Source organism: Phasianus colchicus, chromosome 15 (assembly GCF_987193195.1).
Source record: "Phasianus colchicus chromosome 15, bPhaCol1.hap1.1, whole genome shotgun sequence".
NCBI lineage: Eukaryota > Metazoa > Chordata > Aves > Galliformes > Phasianidae > Phasianus > Phasianus colchicus.
In genome coordinates, this window is record NC_143450.1 from 9,313,000 (window position 1) to 9,338,522 (window position 25,523).

The 25,523-nt window shown below is 50.2% G+C and overlaps 1 protein-coding gene across 3 annotated transcripts in view; it reads left to right on the top strand.

Moving 5' to 3' along the window:
• STK10 (serine/threonine kinase 10) overlaps nt 1-25,523 on the top strand; it is a 43,607-nt gene that overhangs the window by 15,316 nt on the left and 2,768 nt on the right. Inside the window, exons 1-17 of one of the 3 annotated variants that reach the window (XM_031598092.2) lie at nt 1,295-9,034; nt 9,328-9,376; nt 11,015-11,164; nt 12,913-12,985; nt 13,707-13,901; nt 14,665-14,746; nt 15,853-15,987; nt 16,498-17,049; nt 20,710-20,840; nt 21,588-21,711; nt 22,767-22,946; nt 23,186-23,278; nt 23,421-23,550; nt 23,962-24,086; nt 24,632-24,820; nt 24,985-25,110; nt 25,341-25,454. In XM_031598092.2, coding sequence (XP_031453952.1) covers nt 9,331-9,376; nt 11,015-11,164; nt 12,913-12,985; nt 13,707-13,901; nt 14,665-14,746; nt 15,853-15,987; nt 16,498-17,049; nt 20,710-20,840; nt 21,588-21,711; nt 22,767-22,946; nt 23,186-23,278; nt 23,421-23,550; nt 23,962-24,086; nt 24,632-24,820; nt 24,985-25,110; nt 25,341-25,454 — 2,445 coding nt within the window. In that variant the 5' untranslated portion in view covers nt 1,295-9,034; nt 9,328-9,330. Of the gene's footprint in view, nt 1-1,294; nt 9,035-9,327; nt 9,377-11,014; nt 11,165-12,912; nt 12,986-13,706; nt 13,902-14,664; nt 14,747-15,852; nt 15,988-16,497; nt 17,050-20,709; nt 20,841-21,587; nt 21,712-22,766; nt 22,947-23,185; nt 23,279-23,420; nt 23,551-23,961; nt 24,087-24,631; nt 24,821-24,984; nt 25,111-25,340; nt 25,455-25,523 lie in introns of those variants that run through there. The other 2 variants (XM_031598091.2, XM_090151143.1) reach the window with 2 other exon arrangements.

Consider the following 25,523-nt stretch of genomic DNA (forward strand, 5'->3'; position numbering starts at 1 on the left):
TTATGGAATGCTTTCATAAAAGAGACTAAGTGTCATTATTCTGGTTATTAAAAGAGAGAGATGGGGCACAGACAGGAATTTGCCTAAAGTTTACCCACAGGTAAATGATACCTGGGAATGAGTCCTGCGTGCTGGATCCCAGTCTGGGGCTCTAACCATAAGGCTTGGTTTTATGAAAAGAAAGCAGCAGACAACAAGCCTGTAGGCAAATTCACTTTCAAAGCTTTTTATAACTTTGTTTAGGAATGAATCTCAATGAGCCACATTCCCATTGGGCTGGCTTACCAAGGGAAATGCTAAGCAACTGTGTTTGCATTTAAATGAATATTTATGAACTACCTGTGTATAGGAGACAGTGCCTTGAAGCACAGCTATGCCCGGAAAGAGTGACAGACTGCAGCTTTAGACATCTTTTTTTTCATCAGATATAGTCTGAAAGTTGTTATCTGTGAGAGGGGGATGTCGCTCTGCAGACCTTGTGGCCTCCAGTGGTTTCCATTGACTTCAAAGTCTGAATTTGACACAGCAATAGCTCGTCCTATGTGATGGATCTGGGCCTCTTCTGCTGTCATCCTGGGGATGGGCTGAGTGAAATACCGCTTGTTGCCAAAAGATCATTTTAGCTCACTGCTCATTTTAGCTATTTGTATTTTAAAAGATTCTGTGCTTTTTGCAGCCCACCCAGTGCTAAATGCTGTTGGTGAGCAGGTTGAACTGAAAATGCCAATTGAGTTGATGGGAGAAGGGGATCTCAGCCCCACTGCTCTGTGCCTGGGCAGACAGCCATCACCTCGGTGTGTTTTTCTTGTTCCTATAGCCAGGGAGAGCAAAGTCAGGAACTGTGAATTCAATGGGATTGCCTATTGCTTTATTGAAAGAAATGAAATATTCTGTGTGGTGTCAGCAAGGGGAAGGATGCTCTTTGCAATGTCAGAACTCTGTGGTTATCCTAAACGTAGTTCTGACTTGCTCTATTGGAATTTCAGTGGCAGTGGAGATGTTTCTGCTAGCCAGGGAGTGAGTGTTAGTTCAGGTAAATAGTTGGTCATCTCAGAGTGATGTAGCTGTGACAGAACCCATCTGCAGTCTCTGTGCAATCAGCAGGAAGCTCTGTGCTCGGGAGGAGTATGCTGAGCTCTATGACTTTGCTCTTGGTAACTCCATAGGACTTGCTTTCCTTACTTACTGCCCTGCCTCTTTCCCTTTTTGCCTATAAAGACAGACTTTTTAAATTTCAAATATTTTTAAATATTTTTTCTGTAGGTTATTTTATTCAGAAGAGAGGAGGGAAAAAAAGATTTATTATATTTAAAGCCTCTGAATGGTGTCCTTGTCTATAGGGAAAATTGGCACGCTCAGAGCACTCTCTTACAGAGAGCTAATTATTTCACTTCCACCTACAGCATACTTGCTGTGTCAGGCAAGCTGCTGACATTTATTCTCCTCTGTGGCAGCGGTGGATTGTTCGATGGCACAGCCAGCACGTGATATGCAGGGTAGTGTGATGCTGGGCTTCCGTGGGCACTCGTCCACCCATGGCTACTGGGCATAGCTCGTGAGCAACCCTAGGTGCTGTTCCCCTCTTTCATACGGCCCTTTGGCATGTGTGAGGCATTAAGCCTGGGTTAAGCCACCCAGGAGGGTGGGGGGAAGGCACTGCGTTAAGCAGGCAAAGTGACGTGGCCCACTGCCTTGCTCACTTTGCAGTTGAAGCTGGAGCCTTGGGTTTCAGGCTGGCTGCAACAGCAGGATCCTCAGTGTGATCGTAAACAAAGCTGTGATGTAAAGGAGATGGGGATAGATGAGACCAAACAGTGTTTAAAAACCACACATCCCCCTGTGCAGTGGGAAGAGGCAGACTGTGTGCAGGACTCCACCACAGTGCTGCCTGGCTCCCTGCCCTTGTCCCCTCTTCCAGCCAGCAGATCTGCATAACTGCAGTGTTAACCAGCAGAACTTGGGTTCAGATGTCAACCAGACGGAGGAAAGGACGTGCCCCTTGACAGAGTCTAAATGTGGTTTCTGTGCCTAAATATATCACTTTGTTCTTTCCATCGATGGAGCACAGCTCTGTCCTGTGGGGTTTGTGTTGGTTGCAGCTCAAGCTCCTTATTCGTACTCGGAGGTCTGTGTTCATCCCAAGCTTTTGCTGCAGCCATGTGGATGGGCTCAGCCGATCAGGGGGTGCATCAGCTGGAGGAGCAGTGGATGGAGCAGTGATAAGGGTGACCTCCACCCTGCTCTGGTGCACTGAGAGGCACCAGGGATCACTGCTTGCCCTGGAGCCAGTGACAGGGCACTGTGTGCTGTGACCTGTGTCAGCATGGCACTGATGAGGTTCACCTGCTGCCAGTCTGCCCTGAACGATGAGCTGGAGGCCTGCTCTCTGCATGCTGCAGGTGGAGGTAGTGCTGGCACTGGGGACAGAAGCAGGCTGCCCTTGTGTCCTGGCTGGCTGCGCCATGGTCAGAGCCTTTGTTTTCCTGAGGTCTTTATCTGTCATTTCTCTGGGTGGCTTTCGGGCAGGTGACCACTGATGTTCTTCTTGCTTCATCCTGTATTTGCTGCTACAAGTGTGTCTGGACCAAGCTTGTCCCCTCCACGTTTCCTGCAGATCTTGATCCCCATCCAGATGCTTCTGACCCCACTGGTGTCCTCTTGGTGCTGCGGTTTGTGCAGTGTGAGAACACAACATTCTCTTACCTCCATTCTTAGTTTTCCCTGCAGTGTGTTATGAGGTGAGTGGCAGTGTAGGATGGCTCAGAAAGTTAGAATTCAGGACCCAATGAATGATTGTCATGGGTAACAGAAACAGGAAGCATTCTAGTCCTTTGAAAGCAGCCCTGAGGGCAGCAGGGTGATGCCTTCCTAGATTGCTCCATCCTGCTGCTGAGTTGAGACCAAAAGCCCTGGAGACTGTCTGGGCCCTCTGCTTGCCCTGCTGCTGGAGGGCTGGGGAAGAGCCCATCTCATCCAGGTGCCAGGAGGACAGGCTACTGAGCCATTGCTCCTTGAGGCTGTCACAGACAGAGGAAGTCTAGACTGCTTCCTCCTGTCCATTCTGCTGCTCTCCACCACCTTCATGCCAGGAGAGTCATTCGTTGTGGAGGGTGAAACAGTGCCAGTGCTGACAGCATGGGGAGACTCTGGGAAACCCAAGTTGGATTCACTGAAGGGAGTCTCTGTCCCACTCTGAAACCAGGAACTGTTTTTGGAGGTCTGAGTGGCTCACAGGGGGCTCTGTTCCCCAGGTGGGCTCCAATGCATGGCTGGGTGGGACAAGGTCTCGCCTATATGTTTACTCTGCAGGGCTGGAGAAGGGAAAGGAAGTTGTTGGAGGCTGCGATGTCCTTTCTGAGGGCGGAAGGGTGGTGCCAGGTTTCAGGGCTGAAGCCCTCCTTCAATGCTGTGGTGCAGCACTTGGCCAGCTGAGCAGGGCTAGGGGTTCTGCAGACACCGACCTCATGTGTGTCCCCAGCCTGTGTCCTGCTGAGCAGGATCTGGCAGCAAGGGTGGGAGGCTCTGCAGCTGCAGAGGCTGTTGCTTAATGCAGTGGTGTGTTGAAATGCAGGCGGTGGTACGTGCCTTGTGGTTTTAACCCGAGGTGATGCTGCTGAGGAGTGCCCCTGCTGAAGGGGAAGAGGACCCAGACTTCCCTCTTTGGGCAGTCCCCATGCAGAAGAGAGGAGCCAGCTCTCACTGCAGGCTGAAAAGCAGTTCTGTGATGTGGGGTGTCTGCCCCTTCCTTCTCTCCCAGGGCAGCTGGACCCAGCACAAGGGCAGGGCTGTGTACCCTGTGACTTCTGCACGAGCATGGGAACCATGACTGTCAGCTAGATGTGCTGGGAGGAAACAGGGATCAGCACAGTGCTGGAAGCGTTGGGGCTTTGTTCATGGCAAGTCCTTTCACAGTCCTGCACCATCCTCCTCACCCATCCTTTGTGTTGGGCAGCTCAGCTCATTTGCAGCACCAGGAGTGCCTGGAGGCAACTGGGGCCTCTGACTAGCACTTTTTCTTTTCTTTTTTTTTTTTTTTTTTTTCCGTGCATGTCTTTGTTTTGTTTCTTCCCCTCTTGTGCTATTTTGCTGAATGTGATGGATTTCTAGTGATCTGGTCTGTCTCCACCCGCTGCCATTTGCTGTTTCTTCTGCTTTTCTGGAAGTGGGTGGGTGATGCCAGCAAAGCCCTGTGCTGAGTGAAGGCTGCTGTGCAGCATTACCTGCATCTGCTCTTCCCCATCCTTGTGCCTCTCCCCCCTACACAGACAGGGTACTGCACAAGAAGGCTCTCGGAAAACGGATATAAATGAGTGCTGTGAACTGCAACATCCCTGTGGGAGCTCTGAGCCTGCTCTGCATCCTGGAGGGAGGGGGGGGAGAAGGTGTAAGGCTGTGATCGCTGCGAATGTGGCAACCTGAAAAGCATTCTGCTTTAACAGAGCACAGTTTACTCTCCCACATGTGCTTTTCTAATTTCCCCATAGTGGGACAAGGCAGGAGAGCTGACGGCTGTGCAAGAGGGTGCAAGAGCTCACTGCTGTGGTGATGAAGAGCTGAGCAGCCCCAGCAGCATGGCAGAGCCACAGCAGCACGTGGTGATGGGGCAGCGCAGGCACAGGATGCTGTGGGTTACCTGCTCCCCAGCAACAGACTGTACAAGCCAGATGAAACCCTCCACTGCAGATAGAGAGAGGAAATTGCTGAAGTTTTGAAGCAGTTTCATGGCCAAGCAGTGTGAACTGGGGACAGATGGATCCAGGGGACGCCTGCTGGCACACAGGGCTGTGAGGGGAGGTGGGGTGCTATGGGGCAGTCAGGCTGCTCGATGTGCCACTGCAAAAGCGACATCACAGCAAGAGCCCCAGCGCATTAGGAGTGACCATGCTGTGTCGGAGTGCTCCTCCAGGTCAGAGCAACCCAGTGTCCTCGTGCAGCCCAGTGTTCTGGTGGGAAAAGCCTGCCCAGGGCCCCCGCTGCCTCCACGAGCTGCCCACAGCTTTCCCAGCTTTTTTTTTTTTTTTTTTTTTCTTCCTTTTCTTTTTGTCTGCCTGGAAGAGGCTTTTCTCCAGTGCTGTTGCAGAAGGAACAGTTCACGGGCCTCTGCCCTGTGACATGCCAGTTGGGTGAGTAACAAGTTGGCTGAGCTGAGGGCGTGTGCTCTTAATTGGGCTTCAGTTAGAAACCTCAGCATAAGTTCAGGGACATCAGCTGTTCCACCCCAGGCCACTATCCGGTGTTTGGTGAAATACCTTTTGAGATAAGGTTTGTTTTTGTTGTTTTGTTTTTTGTTTTGTTTTTTTTTTAATTCTTTTTCTCACACTGTTGAAAGTTCCTGGAGTTCGTGCACCCAGGGCAGAAGCAGCCCTGCCTGGGCGAGAGGAGCAGCTCTGTTGTCCCCAGGAGGACAGCAATGTCTTTAAGTGTGTGTAATTCAAGTCACAGTGGCTTCAACAAATGTACATGTATTTATTCTCCTGGGGAACACCGTAATTGCTGAGCTTAGCACTCAGACTTCAGTTTGTTGTGTCTATGAGCTAGGTGCCCAAATCCATCCTGTCACATCCCTCGCATGTCCCATTGGGCTGCAAAGCAGGAGGATCCCTTGGCTGAGCTGTCGGCGAGGGCTGCAGGGCTCTGGCTGCGTGGGATGGGCTGCTGTGTTGCCTTTTTCAGTGACAGGAGCTAAAACAGTGAGTATCTGCACGTGTTTGTGAGGTGTAATTGCAGCTGCCTTTGGGCTTATAAATGCACTTGGGGCATTTTCATTTCATATACAAACTGCTTTGGAGCAGAGGGAGGGCTGGTGCTGCTGCCACTTCCCCTCCACAGTGGGCAGGCTGAGCAGGCAGTGTGGAAGTCCCTGGCTTTCTTGCATGGAGGAAGTCATTACAGACAGGATGTTTGTCCCAGGCTGTTCGCTGGAGACCCTGCAGCTGGTTGTAGGACACTGGGCAGGGGGCTGTGCACCCAGCACACTTTGAAAGAGCTGCTACAAGCTCTTGTATGAATGCCTGCATCGAGCTGCAGTGTGATTCACAGGTACACAGGACTGTGTTTGGGCTGTGTGAGGCTGCTGAGGCTGAGAAGCCCAGCCTCACCCATCAGCTGAGGGCAGCTGAGCACGGAGCAGGCATCAGCTTGGCACAGAGTGGAGAGGCAAAGGGCAGCTCAAGATCAGCACTGCTGATAGTGAGGTCATGGATTCAGCCCTGCCTTGGAGACACATAGACAAAGGTATTGTCTGCCTGTGAATCGAGGAATGTAACAACAGTCCCAAGCAAAGCATTAACCCATAACTCACAGCCCTTGGGTACACCTCCTTGTTATATGGGCTCTTTGCCAGCAGGACTTCTGTTGTGTTTTTTTTTTCACTCCTCCAAGCTCCTCTTTGCAGCCAGAGCAATGAGGTGCCCATGCTGGGGTCAGTGCCTGGACTGCTTCCCTGCCTGCTCCCAGCCACATAGGCACCGGTGCAGCCCCCCAGCCTCCTGCAGCCCCCAGCCCAAGTGCTTGCATGCAGAGAAGGCTGCATGCTGCTGACACCAGGCCTGTGTTCCCACCTGGCTTGATGGTGAAACTTTTTTAAAGCTGGCCCTGCTCCTGGAAGAAAGGTTTGTACGTGTGGTGTATGAGCTATGGGATTGGGAGTTGGATTTATTTAAGTCAGGATTTCTGGGCTGAAATGAGCCCATTAGGGTTTTTTGGATGTTCAGACTATCTAACCACACCCGTAATTATTATTTGGCATCTCTGCCCTTGTTGAAAATGCGTATTTTAAAATTTCATATATTTTCCATATTCCCAGTGGCTGGCTTGCTGCCTGCTGTGCCTGCATAAGCACAGACATTCATGCTATTTCAGAAGTAGTATTTCCCTAATATTCTCATTGCTAGCCTGTGAACCAGAATGAAACCCAATAGAAATGCACTACAGCCCATGCTGAACCAGAGTGGGCTCTGTCATGCTCAGCCCTTCCCCATGGAGCAGCTCTCCCTGGAGCACATCCAGCTGTGCAGTGGTGCATGCAGTGCCTGTGACCTGGGGCAGGGATCCCAGCGTTGTGCCCACCAGGCTTGGCTCTCACCAAGCCCTCTGCTTTCTTCCCAGATTCAAAATATGTTCCTTAAGCTGGAGGTTCTGCAGAGGAAGCTTCAGGAAATGCCAGGCGCAAAGAGTTGTGAAGCTGTTTGTTGGGCATTTGCAACATAAGCACCCGTGTCACCTGGATGCTGCATTAGCAGCTGATTTGAATTGGGCTGCTGGAAGTTTGGGGATTTCTGAGACTGCTCAGAGCCAAGAGCTGAGCCTGGTGGCACTGGAGGGCTTCTCATCAGGTCTCTACTGATTGAAACTGAGGGTTGAACTCAGAGACTCCCCATCTTTGGGCAGGTGATTCCCAAGGCTCCTAGCTCCAGCAGGAAAGGATTGCTCATGTGGGATGAGCAAAACCACAGCTGTGATTCAGTGATGAGACAGGTTAATCTGTGTGGGCAGGTCAGTCAGTGACATGAAGAAGTGATGCTCACACTTACAGGTCTGAGCTGCATTTGGATGATGGTGGAGATCTCCATGCTGAGGCAGGATGTAACTTTTGCCTTTGATAGTGAAGTGCTGATGCTGTAGTTAATGGTACAAACTCAAGTAAGAAAAGGTGTGATAACATCACCTGTTACTGTGAGGGCTCCGCTGGCCCACTGTCTTCCTCCCTGCCAGCCTTGTGCTCAGCTCTGAGTCAGCACAGATTTGTTCTCCTGATTTTCAAATCTTTTGAGTGTCTTCCCAATTGCTTCTCTCCATCTGCTGCTTCCCCAGCTTGCTCAAAACACTTCCCCCCCCTCCTGGCCTCTGGTTATTCTTCTCTGCTTCCTCCAACTGTGCTTGTGTAATACTGCCCAACCTGTCTGTGTTTCTCCCAGCATTGTCTCCCCTCTGACTCTTGGACCAAGGCCGATTCTCACGGCACACTCAGAGGTGTGCTGCATCTCATTGTGGGTCCCCTCTCCACAAAGCAGCCATGTCTTCCACCACGGTCCGGGTTAGGAAATAACATACATTGTGTCCTTGTGTAGGAAGCACAGAACGAAGGGCTGAGCTGTAACTCAGTTGTGGATGCAGATCTCAGACCATGGGGCAAAGGGAGATCGAACCTCCTCCTGTTGGATGGAGCAGCGCTGACATGAACTTCCCATGAAGGGCAGTTTCAGCTCAGGGAGCTGTGCTGGAAAACACTGCCTGCAATGTGCTCAGTCCTTGTCCTCAGAGTAAACTCTGGCATATTGCCTCTCAGGCATGTCACCCTGCATTGCTCTAGCAAGGAGTAGAAGAGCTTGTTGGGGCACTAGGCTGTGAAGTGTCTCTTGTCCTTCTTCACCCCTGGCTGCTTGAAATTTTTTGTTTGCTTATCTAAGCAGCCCCATCTGCCTTGAATGTAAGCAAGGAGCTGGGGTCAGCACCGAACTGTCCCCGAAGAAGGCTGCAGAGGCAGGGGATAAGGGCTGTGTGCTCCCTGCAGGCTGTGCATCTGTGGGCTGAGGTTTAGTGGTGCTGGACTATGCACGTGGCCCTGTGTCCTGTATCTTGCACCCTGTGGGACTTGCATCCCCATTGTGCCATGTTTAATGCCTGGTGGATGCAGCCCTTGGGGCAGGCGGGGGACGAAGAGGGGAAGGCAGCAGTGGAATGTGGGAGATGGGCAGGGTTCTGCTTGTGTCCCTGGGAGACAAACAGCAACAATCTGGCAAATGCACTCAACCTCTTTGCTCACATATTTTTCCCTCAAATTGCTCAAAGTCAAGAGAGCAATGAACTACTGAGTAATGGGAGGTTGGAAGACCCATCTAGCCCTTCCCATCCCTTCCAAACAAAATCCTGCCTGATTTCTCCCTGCCACGTCAGCTCCCAGCTATGACAGCTATCTCATCCTGTTGGCAAGGCCGCGTCTCTGGAGCAGCCTTCGCTCCAAAAGGCAGTGGAAAAAGATGTAAACAAACACGGGGAGCGGAGCTGAGGCCGTCGGCTGTGGCTAGGCCTGCAGGTAGGGCTGGGGGCTGTGAGCTGCAGGATGGGGCCGTGCTCAGCTCCTGGGATGCCATGGGATCCGCCTGCAGGGCTGGGGCCATGGTTCATGGTGGGGATGTGCCCTGGGGAGGGCTGGAGCCTCAGCACTGCCATGAGGGCACAGGGAAGGTGCCTGCATGGTGTGAGCGGACGGCTTTGTTGTGCAGGAAGTGGCAAAATGAACGCTTTGTTTTTCTTCACCCCTACCCTGCAGGCTTGTCTTGGTGGCACATAGAGCTGACTGTAATTCCTCTCTCTTTGTTTCCCCAGATCATGATCGAGTTTTGCCCAGGCGGGGCGGTGGATGCCACCATGCTGGGTGAGTGCCCGGCCCTGGGGGGGTCCCAACTGCACATCAGGTGCACCCCAGGACAGCAGGCAGCCCTGCTCTCCTGCTGTTACTCTTCTCCCATGAGTTTGCCTATTTTCCTACCTGGAGCACGAGGTGTGGCAGCCTCTGGGTGTTTCCCAAGCTACTTTTGATGTCCTTTTGTGATTTAAATGCTGCTGGGATCAGCAGATCACAAGGCATGTGGGAGAAGGCAGTCTGACTGAAGGGCTTTAAATACTTATCTGCTTGGGGCAGGGGTGCTGGTTCCCACAGCTTCCCTGAGAGGGCTGAGATACTTCATCTGGGCTCGTCGTGGTGGATCTCTCAGGGTCTCCTCACTGACTTCTCCTTATGGTATCAGTCATCTGGAAAACAGCCCAAGCATCCAAATAAACTGCAGTTTGCAGCAATTTCTGGAATCTTCCCGGTTTTAATTCCTCCCTTCCGCATAGTACCACTGGGACTGGGAGCGTGTGAGTGTACCTCAAAACTACCCCGGGGCTGTAGGGACCCAGAGAGGTATCGTCCCCTCTACAAGGCCAACTTGCACTATTCCCTTTTGAAGCTCAGATAATTCCAAAAGCTTTGCTTTCTCTGTATTTCCAAAATTTGCACAAAACTGTTGCGCACAGCAGTGTTTAAAGCTTTTCTTTTGCCAGATGCTCCAAGGAGAGGGCTAAGCCAGTTTCTGGGGTCCACCCGTCAGCCCCCACCCCAGCCAGACTGGAGCTGGCTCAGGCTTGCTCTGGTTTCAGCGTGCTCTGCTGTGCACCCAGCCGTAGTGCAGAGGGGGGAACATGCATCGCAGCAGGCTTGTAGAGAGAGGGAGCGAGGCTGTGCCGATGCTAACCATCTGGAGGTCTGATGATTTGCAGAGCTGCTGCTTTGGGAAGTGGTCTCAGATGGCAAAGGCCATCAGGAAGAACTTAGGGTGGTCGTGCCAGTAGTCGCATGTCCCCCTGTCCAGAAGCAGAGACAGATGCTGTGGTGTGAGCTGCTGCTACCATAAGAAAAACAGCTTAGACCAGTGCTCATCATTCCCTCGTTGGGATGGCAGTGTCCCTCTACTCAATGCTGTGGTTAGGGGCACACTGCATTGCTGTGATAGAGGACAGCTTCTGGGGGAATGGACTGACATCAGGGCTGTGCACAGATCTAAGAAGTGTTTGTGCTTGCATTTGGCCCTGCTGCCACCTGCAGCTAAGTTCAGCTCTTTGCTCCCTGCAGCACCATTCTCTGGTGTTCCCATGCCAGGTGAAACCCAGCTTGTCTGCAGTGACCCAGTTCCCAAATAGACAGGGATCTATTTTCCATTCATGCAGGAACATTGTCTTGCAGCAGCCCCTGCAGCCTCATCTGCCTCCCCATCCCCTTCGTCCACTGCTCCCGGACCAGGCAGCTCAGCTGCCCATCCTGGGAGGGAGCCATGGGTCAGGAGCTCCAAGCTGAGTGCTGGCTTTGAGAACAAATTACCCTAATAAGCTGATTTGCATTGGTCTCCTGCTGCTTTGACACATGGACAGTGGTTTTTAAATGGCCTGACAGGATTGTCCATGCCTTACTGAGGCTCAGAGAGAGCACAGCTCAAATCCCTGCCCTGTTTAACAGCCCTTTCTCCCCTCACAGAGCTGGACCGGGGCCTGACCGAGCCCCAGATCCAAGTGATTTGCCGCCAGATGCTGGAAGCTCTCCGCTACCTTCACAGCAAGAAAATCATCCACCGGGACCTGAAGGCCGGCAATGTGCTCCTCACACAGGATGGGGACATCAAGCTGGGTGAGCACAGGGTCTGTATGGGTGCTCTCTCTGCCATGGTGCTGCTTCTATTAGTTCTGCATAGGGAAGCTGCTGTGGTGCTGTGTTTCGATGTAACATGATTGGGATTGCTGGATGCTCTCTTGTATCAGCTGCATGTATGGGAGCAGGACTGGGATGGTGTGCAAATTTTGTTGCCCTGCTTCTCTGCTGACTGATGAGCTTAGGGAGGAAAAGATGGGGGAAAACTTTCTGTTATGCAGTGGGGCAAAACTACCATCAAACTGTGTGTTGTGCTTAGCTGAGGAGTTCTCTCAGTATCTGCTGCAGATAGAAACCTGGTGTTTTCTGTAACCTGGTAGGGGGTTAAAGATTACATTAGGAAGGAAGTGGTTGAGAAGCATCGCTGCCTGGTCCTGAGCAGGTGTGTGTGGTCAGCTCTCAAATATGGTGCCCGCAGATGGGCTGCTGGGAACGGAGATGAGGAAGGATGTCAATGCCTTCCTTCCTCAGGGTCCCAGCCTGTGTGTACCCCATGTGTTGGCATCAGAAAATGGCTACAGTGAGTGTCCCAAGAGCCAGCTGAGTGCAGTGCCTTTTGGTGGAGGGTGCAGCACTGCAGGGGCTCTATGCTAATCTGTGGAAGTAGCATGGAGCAGTGAGACCCCCAACTCACCCCGAGCCAGAGACTTGATGGATTTTCCTTTCATGAATTTGTTTAATCATGTTTTGAAGTTGATTTCTAAGCACTTTGGCCTGCTGAGCATCCTGTAAAGGGTGCCAGTTGGCAGGGCTGGGAGCTGAAGGAATTCATCTTATCTCCAGAGCAGGTCTGGTGGTGATAGGGTGAGTTGTGCCAAAGAGAGGCTTTGCCAATTCAGTATAGGACTGAGTTAAATTGGTGTCCAAGTTGCTGGAGGATGAGAAGGCAGCCTTTTCATTGGATCCTGGTTGGAAAGGTGCAGATCCCTTTTAGACCCAGGAGGATGCAGCAGCTGTGGGTGCTCATGGAATGTGTCTCTGGTTGTCAGTAGAGACCCAGGGATGGCCCATTAAATGAGAACGCATGTGTAGGCAGCCCAAGATCCTGGAGACCTTCCTGTGACCATGTACTTGCTCTAGCATGAGAGGTGCTCTGCTGCCTTGAGCCAACAGGGACCTACAGTTAGGGATGTTTGGGGCCCAAGCTGTGGATGGACAGCAGCTCCTCTGAATGTCATCATTGCCATCATGGAGAGAAAAAGCACCTGGGGTGGGTTCAGTGCCTCGATCAAGTCTGACTGGGTTGGCTTGGCTTGGCTTGGCTTCAGCAGCTGTTTGTGGGCCAGAGTCAGGGAATGGTGTCATACAGTGGCTGTTGTGTACAGAACTGTAAGGGAGACAAAGAGTACAACAGCGCTTTGTTTTTTGGGGAGTAAAATGAGACTCTGCTATGAAATAGTAGCGTTAAGAGAAATTTGTCATGGAGCTGCTTTTGTTTGTTTGTGGAAAAGATCTCAACTTCCCTCTAAATACGTAAGGTTTGGGTTACAGCAGGGGTGACTTGTTCTGTGTATGTCATACATAGTACATGGGCGGGAGAGGTCCCTGGTGGTTGTGTACCCAAAAGCAAATTTAATTTCTGATGCTCAGTGTAGTGGAAACAGCACGTTGTATCATGTTCTTTCTTTTAAATGTGTTTGCTTTTAAATCTGTGTTTCAGCCAAGTGTGCTAATTCAGAAGGGTCTTTCAGTTCTCCTGCAGCATCTAATGTTACTGCTCTTTGCAGCTGACTTTGGTGTGTCTGCCAAAAACGTGAAAACCTTGCAGAAGCGAGACTCCTTCATTGGGACCCCTTACTGGTGAGTGACCTGACGAGGTAGAAATCCTGTCTTTGTAAGGAGCCACATGATGGCTTCACTATTCTGAAAATGAGACTTGCTCAGAAACATGGAGCTGTTGGCATTTGCGTTTTTTGTCCATATTGTCATACCAAGGATTTTAACAGGGAGTCTGGGCCATCACTGGTGTGTGCAAGGGTTCCCCTTGCCTGAAGGGAGCCATGAGGACCATCAGTGGTATGGAGCACTGCACGATGTCACAGTGCCCCGCAGTGCTGTCGTGCTGCAGGCTCAGAGGAGTGAGGTACACACATGTGCTCGCGTGTGTGCTCTGGCTGCTCCCCTCTGCCTGTGTGGTAGAGCGTGCTTTGAAGCAGCTCCAAGCACATGAGCACAACTTCTCGCTCCAGAAATGCAACCTCTAAATCACCCAACTTGCTGAAGGAATGGAGACTGCAAGTCTTAATTTATTGTCTGAAGCAGCATCCGTGCCAGATGTCAATGGCCTGGGGGTTTTCGTGGGTTGCCTGGGCTGTCTCAGCTGTTCTGCAGAAGAGAGAGGACCATGACCCTTAGACAAGCTGCTGCTACTTCCCAAACCCAGAGCTGGGAAGAAAGGCCATTTTTTGTGTGTGTGTGCCATACGATAGATTATTTTAAACGTTTTTAATCTCTGCTAAGAGGCTCCTGTGCGTGGCAGTAGCTGTAGCATCATCCATGCTCCTTGCTCTGTCCCATGCAGGATGGCCCCGGAGGTGGTGATGTGCGAGACCATGAAGGACACTCCGTACGACTACAAAGCAGACATCTGGTCCCTGGGAATTACGCTGATCGAAATGGCCCAGATTGAGCCGCCCCATCATGAGCTCAACCCCATGCGAGTCCTGCTGAAGATTGCCAAATCTGACCCTCCCACGCTCAGCTGCCCTTCCAAATGGTGAGCGGGGGCACCTCAGGATTTGTGATGTACACTGGACAGCAAAGCCTGGAGCACACATCTTCTAATTTGTGTAGCATTTCAAGAGAGAAGAGTCATCTTCCATCATGGTGGTGTTTAATTTGAGAGCCTAGGGTGGGATCGGGGTCCGGCTTTGTGCTGGGACCACGGGAGCTGCTGTATGAGGGAAGCTGCTGGGGCTGTGACAGACAGCAGGCAGGAACCCGAGGGCAGTGAGCCACCACTGAATGCTAATGATCTAGTGCTGCCCTTGGGGCTGCTCGAAAGCCAGAACTGAGTCAGAGACGCACCCTTCATCTGTGCTCTGTGGGCTGATGGTGCCCTCCTCTGGGGTTTCTGGTCCTTTGCGGCTGTCCATCTCCACTGGGGCTGACGGGTGGAAAGACTGGGTCCTGGGGCATCTTTGTTTCCAAGTAGCACTGCTCTTGGGATTTTGGAAGGCTGCAGGTAGGTGCCCTTTCCTGATCTCTCTGCCCTGGATGTCGGCACAGCAGCTGGTACTCTGTCCTGCTGTCTGTTGCTGTAACAGGAAAAGGGAAAGGGAAAATCTAGTCCCTTGCTTGGCCACGTTGCTGATTCTCTTACACATAATCTGAAAACTGAGCACTGGGCTTCCCATGCTGGGAGTAAAACAGAGATTGTGGCCAGATGGAAACAAGGACAAAACCTGTGCTATAGAGCTGTCCCCAGTGGTATTTGAGGTCTTTCCCTCTTCTGAGCTACTCTCAATGACTGTTTGAAGGTCCCTGGAGTTCAGAGACTTCCTGAAGACAGCGCTGGACAAGAACCCTGAGACCCGACCCAGTGCAGCCCAGCTGCTCGAGGTAGGGACCAGCATTACCCAGGATGGGACTGCCTTACTCCCTGGGTCTTCACTGGGCCATGAGTGTCTGAACTTCAGTGTGTTTTCTTTTCAGGGGGAAAAAAGAGTGATGATGAGCTCTAGATAGGTTTTATATAACACTGCTCTTGTTCAGAAAGTCCATAGTACTGCTCAGCCACTAAGATCATCCAAAAAGCAACAGCTATGTTTTACTCATTGGAGCAAACTGCAGAGTTCATATTGATGCCAGCTAGAGTAGAAGAGGTTCCTAGTCCCTAAAAATTCCCAAGTGGCAGCCAGCTCAATTTATAACTGGTTATACCAAATTTAAATGCAACTCTTTTCCTCCTGTTTCTTACCAAAATAACAAAACCCTGGAAGATGCCTTTTTGCATGGAGAGCAAATGCTGTGCAACATGAGAATGTTTGCTGCATCCTTCCCACCCTGTAAGCATTCAGCTCAGAGTGTGCAGTGGGCTCTGTCTCTGTAAACACTGAGAGTGGTGCAGTGACAGATGAGAGAGGAATGGCTCTGTTTGTCACTGGGGCAGCCCATGGCGGGTGCATGTTTACCTGAGTCGAGAGGAGGAAGTGCATGATGTACTCTGCAAACCACAGGGACTCCCCAGCCTCTTGCAGAAGCTCTGCACAAACATGCCACTGTTTACTGAGTGATCTGAGCCCAATTTCAATTAAACCTTCCCCCTCTGTGTTTGCACAGAGGCTTCCCACTGCCCAGCGGTGCCCAGAGGGCTCAGACCTGTACCCCAGGGTCAGCCCACCCACAGCGGGCAGGAGGACATCTTGCAATGAGAGCTCCTTGTTTAAATGCAGCTGGTGCTTTCTGGGAGGAATGTTGACATAATGCAGCTTTGCAAAGGATTGTGCTAGGAATATGTTTACAGAGCTGAGATTTAACCTCAGCATCATTTCCTCCCTCACACAAAGCTGTAAATTCATCTAGGGGGTTAAGCCTGGTGATGCTGGCAGGAACCACGCCCTTAGGTCTTTGCAGTTGTTTAGAAGTGAGATGTGTACCTTACTGTCATCTCAGCACTCTTGCTCTGGTTTTTGCTGTCTCACATGTTGTTGTACTTGGCTTTTCAGCATCCCTTCGTTAGCAAGGTGACCAGCAACCGGGCCCTGCGTGAGCTGGTGGCTGAGGCTAAGGCAGAGGTGCTGGAGGAGATCGAGGACAGCCGGGATGAGGCAGAGGATGATGACTCATCCGAGTCAGCCTCGGTAAGTGCTGCTCTGCCAGCCCCATGCCACACTTGGCACAGAGTGGGGCGGCAGTGGGTGGAAAGCCCCCAGCCTGGCTGCAGAAGGCTTAATCCTGGGTCTTCTAGATTCCCAATGGGAGCAGGCTGCTGCCCTGCTGGGGCCCCCCAGGTGGATGGGAAAGCAGTTTTGTGACCAGGGAGGGGCCAGTTCTCAGTGGCTGCCAAGGACATGGGGAAACAATGGTGCTGGCGGGTGGCCCAGCTGCCCGCTCATGAGATGGGAGTGCACAGAGCTGCTGCTGTGGGCAGGGCTGTGAGGGATGGAGAGCCAGGGCTTTCACTAAGTTGTCTTTCTTCCTATGGAGAAAGACATCAGTATTCCAGGGAAAATGTCCTGAAAGGGAAGATTTCTTCACAGTTCTCTGCAGTTGTGGGTGAGTTTACTCTGAAGCATGGGGACTTAAAACTCTTGCAGATTTGTTGAAGTGGTGGTGCAAAACCCAGCATCTTCTGTTGGTTGTCTTTTCAGCTGCCTGGAAAGCACAAGCGAGACCCCTCTGAAGTGAGTCAGCTGAGTTTTGATGGGGACAAACCTCCAGACTCTTCCTCACTCAAAACAGCTAATGGTCCTGTAGCGACTGACAAGGAAATGGTGAATGGACAGAGTGATAAAGTCTTGGATGAAGGGATAAGCAGTGACAGTGACAAGTTGGTGAATAGCCACTCCACTAAAACCCTTGCCAGCTCCGGCCCAGATGAAGGGAAAGCCACCCCAGGCAAACCAGACATCATCTCGCTGTCTGGACGGCGGGGTAGTTCAGCAGAGGGGGATAAGCAGCCCATGCCAGGCAGCAAGGAGCGGAGGAGCATGGTGGACCGACCAGAGAGCAGCCACCTGGAAAACTTCCCAGAAGAGAAACTTGCCAATGGAAGCTTGGATTCATCAGCAGTGTTCCCTGGCAGCCGGTCCAAAGGGGACTCAGATTCTGGCAGCACGTCAGCCTCAGAGAGTATGGACCTCACCATCTCCCTGTCTGCTGACCTGTCACTCAACAGAGAGAGTGGTTCCATCTCCCTGAAGGTGAGAGCAGTGGGTAGGGGGTGTTGAGCAGGAAGGGCAGCAAGCCCACTGTAAATGCTGTTGTTTTTTTTTTTATACAAGTCCCTGAAATTCAGATCCTTTCCTTTCGAGACTGAGTGCATGCGTGCATCTATACCTCATTAAACTCCTTCCTGAAAACCAGAATGTTTTTCTGGAAGATTTGGTCCATACATTGGACTCTTTGATTGCAGGAGAAATGAGTGAGTTACCCCTAGTGCCTGGAGAGGGAGCGGATAACATCGGAGAGTGCAGAGGTTGGATGACAGCAGAGGTCCAGGAATGTTGGTGTTTATCCCTCACCATGACCTAAAGTACCACACAGATGCAGAATGCTGTTTGGTGAGATGGCCAGGAAGGTTTGTGGTAGTGCTAGGTTAGGCTGTGCCATAAGCATGTGGCATGTCCTCAAAATGGGCAAAATCTCACTGTGGAGTTGCTGCATGTCCCAGGCCACTGGAATCTAATGAAAGTTCATTGCTCTGTGGCTAATTTTAAGTTCTGGAGAAATCTGAAGGAGCCATGCCTTCTTGTGCAGCTGCGCACAGTCTGATCAAGTTCAAATGGGAAACTCAAAATGTCATTTCCTAAACTTTAGTATTGCCCATCAATCCCTGCTTTTTCCTAGAATACCTACCCCCAGGAGAAAGGCACCAGCCCAGAAAAGACTTTCTCGATTTTTCCAACCTGCTGTACATCTGGCATGGTTTATGTCAACAGTGATTTGCACAAAGACCTCCCAGGCTTTTTTGGCTTTTGCAAAGGCTTTCTGGAGGCTGGGAGTGCTTGTGAGCTAGAGCCAGCCAGGTCAGCGTGTTTTAGATGAGAAGCAAAACGATTCAAATGATATTTGCTGAGCTTCAGGAGAGGAAATGTGTGTGACTTGAAGGACAGAGAGAGTTGTTGCACAAGACCTTTATCCAGTAGCATGCATGAGAGATAACTTCCTAGCACTGAAATGTGCCCAAATTCCGTTCTTGGCAAAACTTTCCTCTGGTTTGCCCTGCAGGAGTGCGCACACAACGTAGATCTGCTAATAAGGGATGTGTGCTGCTCTTGCATAGCAGTTCATCCCTCTTCATTGTCTTTCCTGTGCCTCCTTGAGGCCAGCCAAATACACACATGATGCCATGTGTGTAATTGCTCTCCTCAGTTGGTCCCCTAGAAGGGGAGAATAAAGAGAGAGGCATGTTAGATGATAGTTTGATCTACCCCAGTGAGAGGCAGCACTCAGAATGAATGATACTACATCTCTCCAAGCAAGGCTTTCAAGCAGAGCTGTTCTTTGGGAGTAATGCTGCTGGACAGTCCTGGATTCTCTCCTCACACCTCTGCTTTGTTCCAAGAGCTGTTGGGGTGTGGGGAGGCATGGGCTGTGCTGCTCCCTCCTCAACCAGCAGCATTTGCAGTGCACTTCATTGCTCTCAAGCTTGTGTGTGACTGAAGTCCTCTTCCTCCCAGTTGCTGGGGTGTTCCCCATGTTAGGATGTTTTGTGATTTCCAGGGACTCTTGTTTTGCAGTTGAGGAAATAGCTGTGCTTATTTATTTGCTGAAAAGATGGAGAAGGAGATTTCTCTTACTGCCTTTTCCCTCTGTTTCATACAGAGCATTCCCCCAGGCTTTGCTTTGCAGACAGATACCCTGCACTGTACCCTTGGTTGTTTCTGATGCTGCTGGGTTGTGTGCAGAGGGCAGGCATGCTGCAGCCAGAGAAGGGGCAACAAAGAGTTAAACAGTTCTGGCTGTGAAAACTAACTGTTATATGCATTTTATCACAAGTTAAACTGTGAAGTTCAGATCACTCCTTTATTACCAATCCACTTTTCCAGTTGTTTATAATTTACTCAAAGATTCACCAGAAAGTTCCCAGATCTTTTTCTTCTCTTAGGAAAATTGAGGATAAGAAATAAATAGGTGAGTTTGGGAGGCTCCAGCTGGCAGAAAAAGCGGTCAGCAATGGGCTGCAGGCAGGAAGCAGATAGGGTTTTGAAAAAGAAAAGCAAACTTTCCCAGATAGAACTGTTTGTGGGAGGAGATCCTCATTTGGAGAACATAGCACGGGGGGACAGGGTGCCTCATGGGCACTGTGAGTGGCTCAGACCTGCTCAATATTGGCACTTTCTCATCTTGAAAATGTAGGAGCCAGCTGTTTTAATTCAGTTTGTGGCACTTAGAGCTGCTGTGGCCTAAAATGGTCTCATGCAAGCCTTTTTTTCACCAATTTTAGTGTTGTTTTATCCATTAAAGTCCTGCCAGATTGTTATTGAGCGGATAAGTCACGTACCTTTGGCTCTTCTCTTGCTCTTTGTCTTGGTTTGGTTGGGACAGAGTTAATTTTCTTCATAGTAGCTCACAGGGTGCTATGTTTCAGATTTGTGATGAAAACAGTGCTGATAACACACCGATGTTGTAGTTGTTACTGAGCAGTGCTTGCACTGAGTCAAGGACTTTCTGGCTTCTCATACTGCCTGCCAGCAGGGAGCTGGGGTGCACAAGGAGCTGGGAGGGGACGCAGCTGGGACAGCTGACCTAGGCTGACCAAAGGGATGTGCCCTGCAATAAAAGCCACCGTTGCTTGGGATCTTGCTGGTCATCGTTTGGCTGGTGGTGAGCAATTGCACTGGTGAATCACTTGTTCTTTTCCCTTTAGTTGTAGGGTTCTTTTGTTTTCTTTTATTTTTCTTTCTTCTTAAACTGTCTTTATCTCAACAGTTTTCTTACTTCTGATTCTCTTCCCCCTCCATTCAACTGCAGGGCTGTGATCAAGCAGCTCTGTGGTGCCCAGCTGCTTGCCAGGGTTAAACCTCATCTCTCTGGTTGCTGCAGGCTCTTTGGGTGCTTGTTTGGGCTCTTGCAGGCTCATGGAAAGCTCCTGTGCTGTGTTCTCTGTAATGGTCGTCAGCGTAAGAACAAGAGGGCTAGGGGCTGCCTTGGCCTATTTCCTTATTGCCTTTTCTCTGTAGGACTGCACAATGTTAGGGACATGGTTTAGTGGGCATGGTGCTGATAGGTTAACAGTTGAACTAGATTATATTAGTGCTCTTTTCTAACCTTAATGAATCCGTGATTCATTTGTGCACTTATTTATTTGCCAGAGAATCCCATTCCTCAGTGGCAGCCCTTCAGCCAGGCTGCAGGTGCAGACCTTGCAGAGGAATGCAGGTTCTTCACTTTCCTCAGCATGAGTAGAAGTGATCCTGGGCTGTGCTTTGTGGTGCTGTAAAGAGCTTGGAGCTGCTTGTGATTAGCAAAGCACTGTAATGAGGGCCAGAGGGATGCAAGCTCTGAGATGTTATGTAGGGTTGGCTCAGTTCTCTGTAGCCTTGGCTGCCTTGCACCTGCGGGTCAGAAAGCCCAGGGGACTTAGAAGGAAACACTGCCAGCTTTGTGTCTTGTGGATTTCTAGGCACTGCAGTTTTGCAGGGTGGAAATCACACTACTCCATCATGTAGCAAAGACTGAATGATTTGAATGGTGACTCCAAATCTGCTGATGATTTCCACTTTGATGTGTTGTCCTTTTTTGTGTTTGTTCTTTATCGACAATTGCATCAAAATTGCTCTGAGATCTCCAGCTCTATACCCTGTGCTGCAAACCACAGAGTTGCTTCATGGCCTTTTTGTTTCCTCTGCTGAATGCAGGATTCCAGGATGCACAACAAGACTCTGAAACGCACCCGCAAGTTTGTGGTGGATGGAGTAGAGGTCAGTGTCACCACCTCGAAGATCATCAGCGAGGATGAAAAGAAGGATGAAGAGATGAGGTTTCTCAGGCAAGTTGGCCTCCATGCTGGAGGGAGGGCAGGGCGACAAGCTGGGCGGCGTTATTTTCTCCAAAAGCAGAAGCTGTCCTGTCACTATTTGCCTGTGTAAAAAGTCAGTCTCCATCTTGTTGATAAGCTCCCTTCAAGTACTGGAAGGCCACAGTGAAGTTTCCCCAGAGCCTTCTCTTTTTTGGGCTGAATAAGCCCAGCTCCCTCAGCCTGTCGTTCCCTCAGTGAGGAGAGTGGAGCAGCATCTTGGTAGGTAGGGCAAAATTTGGGGAAAACTGCCCTTTCTGCCACCCAGCTGTGAGCACAAATGGATGCAGGGTGTTGGGAGCAGGCTGGCACAACACCAGCTTGGCCTGAGCCATGTTTTCAAGATAATAGTCTTGCAATAATCTGGATGGCAGGCATTGCCTGCAGCATCACCTTAGGAACTTTGTCAACGCTTATTGGAGAGGGCTTGAGTGCTGACAGTCCATCCTGGTGAAAACTGACAGCCTGCCAACAGTTAAAGTAATTAGCATCTTGCTTTCTTGAAGTGATCTGGTGTCACAGAGCCCAGTGCATACCGCTCTGTTGGCATTTACCTCCTGCCTGTGCTTACAGCAGTCAGCAGCTAAAGGGATGCCTGTGCAGTTTTCGTTCACTCCTGCAGTGCTCTGGTTATTGATTCTGCCATCTCCACTCAGGCACGCAGCTCTTGAACTCATCTGACAGTGTTTCTCTCTCCCTCTCTCTTTTAACCTTCTGCAGGCGCCAGGAGCTGAGGGAGCTGCGTCTGCTTCAGAAGGAGGAGCACCGAAACCAGGCCCAGCTCAACAGCAAGCATCAGCTGCAGCTGGAGCAGATGCTTCGGCGCTTTGAGCAAGAGATGACAGTACGTGGGCACTGGGAACTGCTGGCTGTCAGCTGCTTTGACTTTTCTTCCTGGCAGACTGTCACAGGGCAATGCTGTCTGGGTTGTGGCAGAACAGCTGAGAAGCTCCTTTGGGATCTGAGGGATGGGATGTATTTGTGGAGGATGGAGCCTTTTGTGGGTGATATGTGCTTTGGGAATGCTGACTGCCATTGCAGAGTGTGGCAGGGGAAGGGTTGTTCAGGACTTCCCTCTTTAGTAGTCTTTTCTTGCATGTCTGTTTATTGCTACTGTGAGAAAAGATTTGTAGCACTATTGTTTTTAACAACAACAAAAACTCTTCGAAGAAGAAAGCAGGGTGGTCAGCTTACACTGAAGTAGAATGATTTTGTAGTCCAGTCTCTGTAAAGCTTTCATGAACTATCTTTTAAACACCCCTTTATTAATTCACCTAGCTTGCACATCTGGTAGCCTCATCCTCCCACAGCAGGCTGGGAGGCATCAATCATTTGTGTACTGTTAGATTGTTAAAGTCTTGTCGTGCCACATCTGTGAATTCCCATCTTAGCAAATCACTTCCCATTTCTGAGGTTATTCACCACATACTGCAATGTGCAAAAGCCCCACATGTGCTTCTTGTACCATTTCCCTGTGGCAGTTTGCAGCCCAACCCCACTGATACTGGTGTCTCCATACCAGATTCTTGCAGGAAGATCAGACACAAAGGCTCTGTTGGAGCACGGTGCCCTCAAACATGAAAATCCTTGTCTGTAGAGAAAGAAATGTTATGTTTGAACTCTGCTGCCTGTTAATATTTGCTCAGGGCTGTGGGTCCCAGTGGGATGCTGCAGATCAGGATTTAAGCAAGTAGATAGTGTTGAAATGCATCAGTTCTAGAACAAATGTAAAAAGGGTTCATGCTAGAGCTGGGTCTGCCCTGTGCACTTCATGCATCGTTCTATGGGAATTTCTTTCCTCTGTATTCAGTAAAGAGGCTCAATCTGTGTTAGGACACCTACATCAGAAAACAAAGCTTAGTGGAGACTGAGGTTGACTTGTGTTCCCTGCCTGTACAGGCTAAGAAGAAGTTCTATGACACTGAGCTGGAGAACCTCGAGCGGCAGCAGAAGCAGCAGATTGAGAAGATGGAACAAGATCACTCGCTGCGCCGCCGGGAAGAGGCCAAGCGCATTCGCTTAGAGCAGGAACGGGACCATGTGAAGTTCATGGAGCAGCTGAAGCAGAAGAAAAAGGAGGTACATTTGGGGTCAGATGGAGGAAAGCTGGCTTCCTGCATCTGTTTCTTCCAGCAAAGCATAATCAGTTTTCCGTAGCAAAGTTCAAGGGGGAAGCAGTTGTTGGTGTTTTAGCAGGAAGCTTTTCGGTTTTCTTTGGGATATTAGGTTGTTTCTTGAGGTCCAGATGTTTAGCAACATTCCCTGGTGTTTTCTTGGCCTAAATTACCTGCTGATAAATCTCCTTTCCCTCCCCAAAGGTCAAGAATGAGGTTGAAAAGCTGCCACGGCAACAGCGCAAAGAGAATATGAAGGTGAAGATGGATGACTTTGCCCAGAGAAAACAAACCATGGTAAGGTTTGAGAGAAGATTGCCACTACTCGAAGATAGAAGCATCCTTCTTCCTTGAGGGATTGGCAGCTTGTAAAATACCACCAGATGCTTTTCACATTGCAGTAGGAGGAGGGCTCATGCTGTTATTGCTATCCTTCCAGGAACAGGATTTTTTGGCCAAGCAGAAGGAAGATCTGGAGCTAGCCATGAAGAACATAACTGCCCAGAACAAAAAAGAGATCTGTGACAAGGAACGCGAGTGCCTGAACAAAAAGCAGCAGCTCATGAGAGGTGGGTGGCAAGGAGAAGGAAGAAAGCAAACGCTGTAATGATGCCTCATCCACTGCTGGCTCATCCCACGCAACAGCTGCTGTGGCAGAGTTGCAAGCTGGCAGGGTAGGATTTAGAAAAAACAGCCCTTCCCGATCCTGTCTAAATGTTTAGCAATAATAATAAATAGCGCTTTAATCTTCAAAGCACTTTACAAATACGAACCAATTAGGCTTCATAATTACAAGAAATGATTCTCTAATATGGCTTGCAACCACTTTTGCTTGGAAAACAGGTGGTGAGTGGTCACACAGCACATCTGCTATGCTGCTCCACCTGTGAGACCACTCACGCTCAGGGTGCTGTGTGTGACCAAGCTGAGGGTCCAGGCTGGGTTTTCTCCTGACTCAGACTTTTTCTTCCTTTCCTCAGACCGAGAGGCATGCATCTGGGATCTTGAGGAGCGTCAGCAGCAAGAGAAGCACCAGCTTATCAAGCAGCAGCTAAAGGACCAGTATTTCCTCCAGAGGCACGAGTTGCTCAGGAAGCATGAGAAGGTGAATAGTTAGCTCCTTCTTGTAATGATCCTGCGTGCTGCTTGGGTGTCTGTGAAAGGGATGCTTCCCATCCAGGATTTAAATGAGAGTGGAATGTGAGCTAGGAGTTGAAGGTCTTGGTCATTATTAGTCCAAAGGGATCAGAATAACACTCAGGTCAGATGACTGAAAGAACAGTCTGGTGCTGGAATGGGCTGCCCAGGGAGGTGGTGGAGTCACCAACCCTGGAGGTGTTCCAGGAATGTTCAGACGTTGAGGGACCTGGTTTAGTGAGAACTATTGGTGATAAGTAGATGGTTGGACTGGATAATCTTGTAGGTCTTTTGCAACCTTGGTGATTCTATGATTGTATGAATTGCTTGGCATCTATATTCTGTGCTGCTTGCATTTAACATACAAGAAGCAGCTGTGAATTTTGATGGGTTTTATGGCTTTATTTTTTCTGGAAACGTTATCCTGCATGTGAGTTGGATTCTCACAGCAGTAAGCAAGGTTGGCACATCTGACTTGTGTCTCCTCCTGTTAACTTATCTCGTACATTGCAGGAAAGGGAGCAAATGCAGCGGTACAACCAACGTATGATAGAGCAGCTGAAAATTCGGCAGCAGCAGGAGAAAGCTCGGCTCCCCAAAATCCAGCGGAGTGAAGGGAAGACGCGCATGGCCATGTACAAGAAGAGCCTTCACATCCACTCCAGCGGAAGTGCAGCTGAACAGCGGGAGAAGATAAAACAGGTCAGGCCGTGCACAAAACACTAGGGCTGAGGGTTGACTTAGGGCTGTAGAGCTTCACTGGGGAATTCAGGTTGGAAAGAAGAAACCATTCCTTGGATTCTAACCTACTGCAGTGATCAGAGCAGCGATGCTCACATAGAGGCTCCTGCTTTTTTCTCTTCCAGTTTTCTCAGCAGGAAGAGAAGAGGCAAAAGGCAGAGCGGCTGCACCAGCAGCAAAAGCACGAGACACAGATGAAGGACATGGTAGCCCAATGTGAAAGCAACACAAACGAGCTCCAGCAACTGCAGGTACCTGTGCCCCTCAGATGTGCAGAAAAGCCCTGGCCACTGTAAAAGTGGCTGCAGTGAGCTAGAACTGGCATTCTCCAGCTTGACCTTTAGAAGTTTTTGTGGCACTGTATAAGCATGCCCTGGAGCTCAGAGCTTCAAATGCCTCTGGCTGCTGCAAGTCTTGCTGGACCTCAGGATTTACAGTCCCACTTCCTTAATGAGTGTTTTGCTTTGTGGTCTGTGTTTAGAATGAAAAGTGTCACCTTTTGATTGAACATGAAACGCAGAAACTTAAGTCCCTGGATGAGAATCACAACCTGCACATGAAGGAGTGGCGGGACAAGCTGAGGCCACGGAAGAAGGTATTGCATTGCACTCCCTGCAGATCGATGTGCTGGGATGGTTGGAGGGGGGCAATGTCCAGAGCTCTG